The 11753-nt window shown below is 41.9% G+C and overlaps 2 protein-coding genes across 2 annotated transcripts in view; one reads left to right on the top strand and one right to left on the bottom strand.

Annotated features, from left to right (window-relative positions):
- The window catches only part of GTF2E1 (general transcription factor IIE subunit 1), a 58768-nt gene extending 55899 nt beyond the window's left edge, over positions 1-2869 (bottom strand). The window contains exon 1 of the mRNA XM_045294263.1: positions 2791-2869. The gene's annotated coding sequence lies outside the window, so the exon portion shown is untranslated. The remainder of the gene's footprint in view (positions 1-2790) is intronic.
- RABL3 (RAB, member of RAS oncogene family like 3) overlaps positions 1-11753 on the top strand; it is a 64646-nt gene that overhangs the window by 3086 nt on the left and 49807 nt on the right. The window contains exon 2 of the mRNA XM_004709793.2: positions 4558-4649. Within this exon, the coding sequence (XP_004709850.1) occupies positions 4558-4649 (92 nt within the window). The remainder of the gene's footprint in view (positions 1-4557; positions 4650-11753) is intronic.

The raw sequence follows: 11753 nt of genomic DNA, 5'->3' as shown, positions 1-11753 counted from the left end.
GATGGCCGCTTGTTTATCTTCAAGCCTTTAAGACCCCAGACGCTATATCTTTTGATAGCTGGGCACCATCAGTTCTCTTCACCACATTTGCTTATGCACACATTTGTCTTCAGTGATTGTGTCAGTAAAGCGGGCACCCACTGATAATGATTTTCAGTTCTTTGATGTCTGATACTTGATCCCTTCTGCACCTCATGGTCAGACAGGCTGGTGTGCTTCTTCCATGTGGGCTTTGGTGCTTCTGAGATAATTGGCCGCTTGTTTGTCTTCAAGCCTTTAAGACCCCAGACGTTATATCTCTTGGTAGCCGTAATGCGTTCTTTTGCTCTAATTTAGTTTGAACCAGAACCACCACAACCACCCCAAATTCTTAAAGAAATGAATAGGTTGCTCACCATCCCTAACATTTCACCTCTCCCTGTTTCATCCAGTGTTTGCTCTGACTTATCAACCATAGCAGTTAAGTCATGGAGTATTACCGCAGAAAACTATTTACACTGACAATTAAGCAAAACTAGAATCTCAAGCTTTATGTCAAGCTGATAACTAAAGTGTCCCGCTGGATACCTCCATGATACACAACCTACACTCCAACACAGATAACAATATCGCCCACACAGTTGACATGCAGCAGATGTCATGGGCTATGTGAAACAGATGTCATGCAATAAATTCAAAGGCAAAGCTAAATGTGAGTACTCAAAAAGTGTTAAATATCTATAGGTGAAAATGGATGAAAGGAAACCTGGGAAGATGATTGATTCAATTGCATGAGCGTTAATGCCTCTGATATAAGGTGACCAGACATCCCGCTTTTGGCGGGACAGTCCTGACTTTTGGCGTTTTAAAAAAGTCCTGATTTTTGGAAAGAATGCACGACAAGCTACGGAATGGTCTATTTGGTCCATCTAGACCAAATTTTTAATCAAGGAATGGGGTGGGGGTGGGGGGTTCCTTGATGACGCAGCCAATGCCCCCCTTGAGTTTAAGATGGCAGCAGGCTCAAGTGGGGCCCCTTGGATGCCTAAGCCTGGGGACGACTACAGCTACAATCAGTTTTCCACATACGGTGATGCCAATGCTGCTGGTGCTTACTATCAGGATTATTACAGTGGTGGCTACTACCCCGCCCAGGATCCGGCCCTGCTCCCCTCCCCCACCCCCCCGGAAATTGCCCCGGATGCCTCCTTCATCGATGACGATGACGAAGCTTTTAAGCCACTGCAGGACAAGCGGAACCGAGGAAGGGAGGAGATCACCTTTGTGGAGATCAAAGGTGATGACCAGCTCAGTGGGGCCCAGCAGTGGATGACCAAGTCTTTGACAGAAGAGAAAACCATGAAGTCGTTCAGCAAAAAGAAAGGTGAGCAGCCAACAGGCCAGCAGCGGCGGAAACACCAGATCACGTATCTGATTCACCAGGCGAAGGAGCGCGAGCTGGAGCTGAAGAACACGTGGTCAGAACAAGCTCAGCCGCCGCCAGACCCGAGCCAAATACGGATTCTAGGGCCCGGATCGGATCTCTGCAGGACCACCAGCCGGTCCGGAGCCCCAGCCTTGCTTCTGGGCCCCAGCTGCTCCCAGCCCGGGATCTCTCCCCAGGACCCAGCCCTCGCCTCTGTGAGAAGGAACCTCTTTGATAGATTTTTTCTTAACAAGCTAGGAAACTCGCTCCTGCTTTCTGTGTAGGAGCTCGCACAGACTCACGCGGACGCCTCAGAAGGGGCTCCCAGTGGGTGGGGGCTTTGCTCCCTGGTGGATGTGAAGACATGTGGACCCCCCTCCTCCCCCTTTTTGGTTTTTCAAGGAACCCCCACCCCGTCAATGGTGTCCCGCTTTAAATCTGGTCACCTTACTCTAATATATAAAGTGATAAATAAATTGCTTAGCAGGTAAACTTGCCAGATAAATGGACAGAACCTATCAGCAGAGAACTCATTCAAGAGGAACGACAGCTGATTAGCAACCCTGAACAAAATATATATTTACCAGAAACCAAGGTAGACGACAGCAAGCTGTCACTCTTTTCCCCCTAATCAAATGAACAAGGAAGAGCAAGCACCTCCAGGTCACGGGAAGGGAACAAGACACACCTGCAGCCTGGGGTGGGGCTCGAGCAGTGGATCCAGAGGGAAAGTGCCTGACAGTGTGGACTCTCAAGAACTTGAAATAGTCATTTCCATGTATTCAGTAATTTCACTGCTGGGGGTGTATATTACAGAAATAATTCTAGTTTTAAGCAGAAGGAAAAGTTTTTTGGGTTTCCCCCCCCTTTAGGATAGTGATACGCTCAAAAACAGCTAAATACCAGTATGTACTAAGGGAATGATTTAATTATTGTCTGCCCACAGAAATACTATTTTTAAAAAATGTTTCTGAAAGTTCTGTAATAACATGGAACACTTTAGTCACCAAACAGATATGCATTTCTTAACGTCTGTGGGAGAAAGACGGGGCTTTTTATCCCCATAAAGACATACAGTCTCAGAAACTCACAGGGGAAGTTCTGCCCTATCCAGCAGGGTCGCTGTGAGTTGCTATCAACTTTAAGGCAGTGAGGTTTTTTGTGTTGTTTTCTGGAGGGGCCATAGGTATATTCTTTGTTTTGTTTTTTAAAGGGAAAACAGCCCTGGGCTGTATCATATTAATGATTTGAACGATCCCAAACCCAGACTCTTGCAGTCCTGAACCACAGCAAGACACGGGCAGGGGAAGCAGAGAACATGACTCTGGACACAGGCTCTCTCGGGCTTTGTCTGGCAGGCAAGGATTGGACTAAGGACTACTTACTGCTTAGGAAGGCAGGAACAGCAGGCAGAAATTCCCCTTTCACTCATTTCCTCTTGATCCACTCCCCATTGGACCCTGTCTGCCACCACCAGTGTCAGTTCCTGTTCCTCTGTCCTTTGCCAGCAGCTCCAGTAGCAGCAGCAGCAAAGAAAGCGACCAGAAGTCTAGCGACGCCTGTGCAGTTCAATGTGCTAACACGATGTCCAAATCACTAACAGCTTATTGCACAGAACATGTGGTCTTTCGTGACCAAACCAAACACCGAACTGCCATGGAGTTGGTTCTGACTCAGCAATGCTAGAGGGCGGGGTGGAACTGCCCCTGGGGGTTTCCGAGACGGTAATGCTTTATGGGAGTAGAAAGCCTCATCTTTCTCCCTGCAGCTGCTAGTGGTTTCGAATGACTGACCTTGTGGTGAGCAGCCCAATGTGTAACCACTGTTACACCTGGGCTCCTACATTAAATGACACCTGTAAATAATCATTAAGACCCCTTTCTGAGTTCTGGAAATACAAAGATGAATGTAACAGTCCAACCCCACTAAAAAGCTTAAAATTAAACAGTGAATAAGACCCACAAAGATATCATAAGCTGTGTTTCAAGCACTTTGTAAGAAAATATTTTTAAACAGGGGACCAGTTCACTGTCCCTAAGACCCCTTGGAGAACCGGACTATAGTTTAAAAAAATTCCTATGCACACTGCACATATCTTATTTTGAAGTAAAAAACAAAACAGGGCAAAAACACCCGGTGGGCCGGATAAATGTGGCCCGCGTGCCATAGTTTGAGAACCCCTGATATAAAGGACACAATGGAGACGCAAAGGATGGTGTGCTTCCTTATACGTGAATCAGGTCCAAAAAGATTTCACAGCTATAATAATGCTGAATCTTGAAAGATTAATTCACCAGGCCGCTGGCATTTGGGGAGTAAAATACTTAGGACAGAACAAGCGTGTCAGCAAAGGCTTATGCTTTTGTTTTTAAATTTTTATAGTGGTAACTCCAAATGTAACAAAATATTTGCCATTTAAATAACACGTGTACAATTCAGTGATATTAATTGAAGTGAATAATATGTATTAATATTTCCACGATAACAACATGTTTGTAGAAAACCCCTGCTTATGGAAACAGATGAACCTGCACAACGGTCTTCAGGTGAGTGAATGAGTGACTCCACACGGGAGTGTCTAGATAAGAAATTCTGAAGTGGTGAATCCCTGTCATTGGCAGTGCTCCAGAACAATCTAGAAGCCCACCCAATAGGGGGCTGTGAAAGGGACTTCCGAATTGGTGTGCAGGGCAGAGGAAATTACCTCCAAGATCCGTTAAGATGGTACAATTCTAAAATAGGCTAACAAGATGAAATCATTCAAAAGGAAAAGGCTTAGTTCACATGACATTTCCATTGTCCTCTGGTTTTTCAGGATGAGGCCTCTGAACCTCTAGCATCAGCATGACCGGGAAACTCATTGGAAGTGCAAAGCTTGGTCCCCACCACAGACCTGCCGAATCAGAAATGGGATTGGATCCTGCAATCTATGTGTTTTAAGAAGCCCTCCAAGTGATTCTGATGCAGGCTAAACTGAGAGCCATTGCTCCCAGTCATCTTTTTCACCTTATCCAATAAAGCTACTGCATCGTTGGTACCTCTTAAACAGCCGGGCTTTGCATATCATGATTGCACATATTGTGTTGTACTCATGCCAGAATAGATTTCGAGCATGCCTCTTTATATGACTTGCGCTTTTATGTGTCTTTCAGGTGTTGGGAAATCTTCACTAGTCCATCTCTTATGCCAAAATCAAGTGCTGGGAAATCCATCATGGACTGTTGGCTGCTCGGTGGATGTCAGAGTATGTGTCTCTTATACTTTAGTTATTCAACAGTCACCTTACAGATAGCCTTGATCAAACTACATGCTCACTCTATAATACTGTGGGCCAGACTCACCTCCTCTCTACCAGGCACTCGATTGAAACCTTTATATGTCTGTTTATTTCATCTCTTCTAAACTGATGTACAGTGCAGAAAATGAAGCATAAAGAATTTAACCCAGACACTTGGCTCATAATAGCAGAGCCAAAGTCTGAACTCCATCTGTTTCTGTAGACTGTAATTTTAGTTATTATGATTTTTAATTACTGTGATACATCTCCAGAGTTCACTCAAGTTCTGCCTTTAAGTATAGTGTCCAGGCAAAAGCCTTTGGAGCCTCATGTCGAGATTGTCTGTTCCTCTTCACAGGTTGGAAAACCTGGTGCAGTTTCCACTACGTTAACCATCTCCCCAAGTGTTGGCTTTGCGGATCCCACTTAGTCCAAAGCAAAGGTTTCTTCTGGTACACCTTTCAGTGAAAAACCAATGAGGGAAGAAGAGTAATTAGCTGAACGGACCATTTTTTTTCTCTTCAGTTCTTTGAAGCCATTTGTAAAATGGTAGGAGTGGAGATAGTAGTGGCCCCATCAGAACCTAACTTCAGGGACCAAATTGCCAATGAAGATCAGCCCAAAGCCGATCTCTCTGAGGTAGAAGTCAGACGTATTCCGCTTGAGCCCCTTACCAGTGAGGACACCAGCCACACACACACACCCCCAGCATCTTTTTCTCTGGTGGGTTTGAGAATTCATTGCCAGGGCCGCACAGAACCTCACAGACCATACTTCAGTTCAGTAACTTATTAAGATTGTGGTTGGGGGCAGGATCAACAGGCTTCAGTTCAAGATGAAGATCAGAAACAGAGACTAACGTCTCCCTTTTTCTGTGTAAGACAGCCCTCTCCTCTTGGCCCGAAGGTCTTTTACCACTCACATGGCCGCACAGGGCCCCTTCTGGGTCTTTCAGTGTTTTCAGTGTTATAGCCCTGGATCCTTGTTGTAGCTCTTCTAGAAGGTCCTTTGTCTCCACCTTCTTTTTCTCTTCTTCCGTTATCTTTCTGCATAAAAAGCCTCTGTGGGGTTTACTGCACATATAATCAACCATTTGTCAATGTTAAGGCTAATTAAAAAAAATGAAAACACTTGAGCAATACAACCAAAAATAATAGGATAAATTAGTATCAATAATATTAACATAGAAACATCATAAATTAAACTTGTTGATGAAATTAATAACACAAATTAATGTCAGTATCCAAGCTTGGCCCCACCTAGGGTGAGGGACACAGAATGACTAATCCCTTCTCAGTAGACTCTAGAGCAACGGTTCTCAACCTGGGGGGCGCGACCCCTTTGGAGATCGAAAGACCCTTTCACAGGGGTCACCTGATTCATGACTAGCAAAATTACAGTGATGAAGTAGCAGTGAAAATAATGTTATGGTTGTGGTGGGGGGGGCCGGTCACCACACATGAGGAACTGTATGAAAGGATTTTGACATTAGGAAGGTTGAGAACCACTGCTATAGATGCTTTATTTGCATAGTAGGCCATAGTTGCCTCTTTTGCGTTTTCCTTTCAAAGTGCCTACCCATCCTGAGGTTGAAGTCCAGGCAGGGGAAAATGTATCAAAGCATGTTGTTTACAGTTTACCTTGGGAATGTCAGTCAAGCTGCATTAAACCAACAAATTTTCTAGGGTAGAAAACTAGGGCAAAGATAATGCCTCCAGACTTGGGGTGGGCTTGGGAGGGGAGGTTTTCTAAAGCTGTTTTCCAAACGAAAAGAACTCGTTTCATCACAGCATTGTTCCTTAGCCCCTGACTTAACTTGCTGCCGATTAGAAGTCTTGTTGACCTTGTTAATTCTTCTAAAGGGGATTTCTTCTCTCTAGTTGCTTTTAGATTTCTTTTGATGCCCTGCTATTTGGCTAACCTATATCAAGTTGTAGATTAATTTTTGTTCATCCAATTCAGAATTTATTTTTTATGTCTTTATATTTCAAAAAATGTAGTCATTAACTGTTTAATTCCTTCCTCCAATTCCTTCCATCATCTTTTTGAACTTTTGGATTTTTGTCCTCCATATCTACTCCCATAAAGAGTTGCAGTCTCAGAAACCTACAGGGGCAGTTTTACTCTGTCCTAAAGGGTCACTAAGAATCAGAATCCACTCGCTGGCAGATGAGGACAGTAAGTTAGGTTTGGGCTTTGATGTCTCTTAATTGTACTTTCAGGCTTAATGGCTGAATGCTCTTTTTATCCCTTTTCTGAATGATGCCCTCCTATCAATCTTACAGTTAAGTAAAAAAAAAAAAATCTCCCCATCTATTTCTAGTCTGCTTTTTAATATAGCCACTTCATTTTAAATATAATTTATAACTTCTAGATAGTCCTTAAGTTCTATTTTAATATTTTAAAAAAATTTTTTATTTCTGTTGCTGCTAGGACCCCAGGGATTTTAATAGTCCATAACCAGTTAGATTCATTTCTCAGCGTAAGAATTTTCTTAACATATCCAAACCATACTGCCATCTAATTGATTCTGACTCATAGAAACTCTCTCCACAGGATTTCCAAGGTTGTAAATCTTACTTGGAGCAGAAAGCCTCTTCTTCCTTGAAGTGGCTGGTGGGGTCGAACTTCTGACCCTGCAGTTAGCCCAACATTAATACGTAATGTAAATATGTATATATGTAAATATGTATATACATAATGTACGTTACCCCAGCAACTCAGTGTGGCACAGGCCGGAGGTTACCATCTCCTGAGGATCTTTTTCTCGCTCTGCCACCCCCACCCAATGTTCTTGGCAGCAACTTTTGGCTGATTTTCTGAACCAGTAGACAGTTTGTCCTACTCACTGCCACCAAGTCAATTCTGATTCCTGTGAGTTTCTAAGACTCTTTACCGAAGAAGAAAACCCCATCTTTTTTCCAAGGAGTGACTGGACCAATGGCTTAGTGATTACTCATTGGGCTGTGATTCCCAAGGTTGGTAGTTCGAAACCACCAGTTGCTGCAGAGCACTGGAGAAAAGACAGGCCTTTCTGCTCCTAGAGTCCCAGACTGGGAAACTCACAGGGTGCCAGTTCTACCCTGCCCTGTAAAGTCGCCATGACTTCATAGAAGTGAGTTTGAGGTTTTCCTATTAGCTATTTAACTGATTGGGCAGCCCATTGAGGGTTCAGATTTCATGAAGTACCTACACTCCACTTTTTATCATTCACCCACATATATTTTTACCATAAAAGCTAGAAAATAGCTCTACTATTCTTAGATGAGCATGGAAACTCCAGACACCAGCCCCTGGAGATAGATCAGAATCTGGGTCAATTCCCACTTCTCACTCTGATCTTAAGTTCTTTCTGCATTTCAAGCATTGGGGAATATTTTGTTTCTGAGCCTGACTTTTATCTTCTGTTTGCTTTCTTTTGTTTGCCACTCCCCTGCCCCCCAATACACACACACACACACACACACACCACATTTTTCTAGGGTTTCTTTGAATTTGAAGGTGGAGGGGAATTATCATTTCAGATCATGATGCCCAAAGTTTTAGATATAACAGAAAACAGGTCCTAGGTAATGAGTTAATGACCATTTTATTTATGCTTAGGAGAGCCGGTAGTGAGTTCTGGATAAAATTTCCTTTGGACTTTTTAGATCTTTCTGGGAGAGAACATGGCCTACCGAAAGGAATCTTAGATTTGAATATGTACATTCCAAGTCAATCCCCATTCTGTCCTTTACTTATTAAAGAAGGACTTTAGTCATTTTATCTCTCTGAACCTTTTACATCATCTGCATACCTACAGATTTGTTGAGAGGACCCGAGAAGCTGCACAATCATTGGTCTAATGTTTTAGACAGTTTGAAGTAGAAATTGACCTTTAGTTCAAAGTTCTGGTTCCCCATTATCCTAACCCTCATTTCCCATCTCTAATTGGTGCTCTGTCTACTCATGTTATTTATTTTCTCTCTCTTTTCCCCCTTATTTTATTGTGGTGGGCAAAACCTCCAGTATGTAGTTGACAGATGTCATAATAGGAAATCTGATTTTTCTTGTTTCCAATATTAGGGAAAATAGTCAATATAATGGAAACCCCTGGGTGGTACAAATGGTTAAGCCCTCAACTACAAAGCAAAAAGTTGGCAGTTCAGACCCACCCAGAGGCGTCCCCCTCCCCCAAGACAAACCTGGTGATCTACTGCTGAAAGATCTCAACCTGGAAACACCGTGGAGTCCGGTGTTATTCTGAAACCGCAACCTGGGAGCACCATGAATTTAAAACGAATAACAGGCTTTGTTAGGTTAAAGACATTCTTCCTAGACTTACTTTGATGGGATTTGTGTCACAGTAGATATTGAATTTTATCAGTTGTTAACCTTGAGTTTTCATGCTTCATTCAGTTACCATGGTAAATTATGTTAATTTTAAAATGTTAAGCCTGTCTTGCATTTCTTGAGTAAATCCAACTTGGTTTTAATGTATTAGTTTGTTCATATATCATTAGACTCAGTTTTCTCACTTTTTTCCCCTGCAGGCATTTGCATCGAAATTCATAAGATAGGCTTATCATGCTCCTTTTTAATATTTGTCTTAGGGTATGAAAGAGACCCAATTCCAAATATAATTTAAGGAGAACGTTTATTTAAGTCTCAGAAGGGACAAAGACAACACAAAGATGGAAACACATTTTCCAGATGAGGGATGCTGTTAGCATGAGGTCATCATGGTGTCCAAGGATTCACAGTCAGGGCATTAGTGAAGAAAGGTTTGGGACGAAGGAAACTAGCACAGATTCACCATTGATGGCCGATCACAATTGCAGTTACATCAGAGCTACAGGTGGAACTACAGAAGTGGGAACAGGGCCATGATTGGGACACATGCAGTATGTTAGAAGAGCTTTCCTATTGGTCCAGGGCCTTCTGACCTTGCAGTCAGATTTAGGACTGTGAGAACCCTGGACTGTCCATCAAGGGACACACCCAGGCAAACCCCTAAAAGGCTATCCCTCCTCGGGCTGGCTGGAGAGGAGTGGAGGTAGTTCACTTTCCAGTGCATTCTGGCTGAGCACACAGTTAGTTATCTACGTCCTTGGTAAATGATCAGAAGGAATTCAGTGGAGACTTAATCTGCAATTAGATTTTGGGCCTGAGCTTTTCTTAGTAGGAAAATTTTAAATAACATTTAATTTCATTCCTAGAAAACATTTTTATATTTCTTGTGTCAGTTTAGGTAAATTATTTTTGAAATGATTTGTTTCATTTGTTCTAAATTATCAATATTATTGTCAATAAATTTATTTTTATGTCTTACTGCCTTTCAATATCTTTAGCATTTAAAGCAATATTTCCATTTTCATTCTTGATTGGGTAACTTGTAGTTTTTCTCTTATTTTCTCTATCAGTCCTGCCATGTCTACCAAGAACCAACTTTTTTCTTTTTATAATTTTATACTTACTTTATATTTCATTTAGTTTCTCCTATTACCTTTATTATGTGTATACTTTTTACAGGTTTAATATACTGCCTTTTTTCTAACATGTTAAAATGGGTAGTTATTTCATTACTTTTACAGGTTGGTTTGTTTTTAAGAGCCCCTAAGGATTCCTGGTGGCATCGTGGTTACACATTGAGTTGCTAATCACAAGGGCAGCAATTGGAAACCTCCAGCCAAGCCAAGGGAGAAAGATGAGGCTTTCTACTCCTGTAAAGAGTTACAGTCTCGTAAACCCACAGGGACAGTTCTAACTTGTCTTCGGGGGTCACTGAGTCAGCATCTACTCATGGCAGTGAATCAGTGATGGTCTAAGTATCTACCTAATCACACCATTAGCTGCATTCATAACATTTTTGTTATTATTATTCAACTCACAATATCACCTAGTTTCCATGGTAATTTCTTTGACACATGGGTAATTTAGAAATGTACTGCTTCATTTCTAATTTGTGGAGCTCTGGTGGCTTGTGTGTTGATGTGATGCTGGAAACTGTGTCACTGGTATTTCAAATGCTAGCAAAGTCACTCAAAATGAACATGTTTTTGCTATTTTTTTCCCCAAAAAATTTTATTGGGAGTGAATACAGATATCATGTCATTCCATAGTTCAATCAAGCAGTATTATACAGTTGCTACCACAGTCCGTTTCAAAACATTCTCTTTCTTCTTGAACTCCTTGATATCAGCTCCCCTGTACCCCTTCTCCCCACTGCACCCCCAGGGACCCTTATTCTACTTGCTGTCTCTATAGCTTTGTCAGTCCCACATTTCATATACTGAAAAACATATAACAAAAACTCCAAAAGGCTACCCCCAATGATAAAATACATCAGAGATAAACCCCAATATTAAAAGCAACAACCCAGAAATGTTGAAAACCAGATCAGGCTCAGGGTGTATCAGAGAGGATCAACTGACCAAGTTTTACCCATTCAAGTCAGGTTTATCATTTTGATCTCCTAGAGTCATCTCTCCAATGCACTCTGCTTGGGAACCAGTTTCTTCCTATTCCTCTATTATGGAAAGGAAAATCACCAGAGGCTTATTTCCTGTAGATCTCACAAATGTATCTTAGCTTCACTGTCATCCATAGCCTTCTGCACACCAGACTGTACCACTATTCCCTCCTTCACATTTGGATTATAGGATTTATAATACATTAGTCACTGATGTTGGTGTGCTTGTTCCATGTGGACTTAATTGACATCTCACTTAGATGGTTGCTTGTTTGGAAACAAGTCTTTAAGACCTCAGACACTAATTTAATAGCCGGGCACCATCTACTTTCTTCACCACACTTTTCTATAGTATCTATATCTTCTATAGTCCCTTATGTAGGGTGAGTCTCGAGCAGCCCCATGATTTAAGAACTAATGGTTCTTAAGTTGGGTCTAGGATTTAGTGCAAGCCCAAAACTCATTCCTGGATCTATGGATTTTTGTTTGTTTTTAATCTACCTTTGACTCCCTTTATAGACCTCCTTGTTAATATATGGTAGAGATTTGTTTGTTTTTAATCTACCTTTGACTCCCTTTATAGACCTCCTTGTTAATATATGGTAGAGATTTGTTTGTTT

The sequence above is a fragment of the Echinops telfairi genome, unplaced genomic scaffold (genome assembly GCF_000313985.2).
Source record: "Echinops telfairi isolate 266 unplaced genomic scaffold, ASM31398v2 ScPeMD7_3509;HRSCAF=4178, whole genome shotgun sequence".
In the NCBI taxonomy this organism is placed as follows: Eukaryota; Metazoa; Chordata; class Mammalia; order Afrosoricida; family Tenrecidae; genus Echinops; species Echinops telfairi.
Note: the sequence above shows the minus strand (reverse complement) of the source record. Positions and strands in the feature narration are given on the sequence as shown.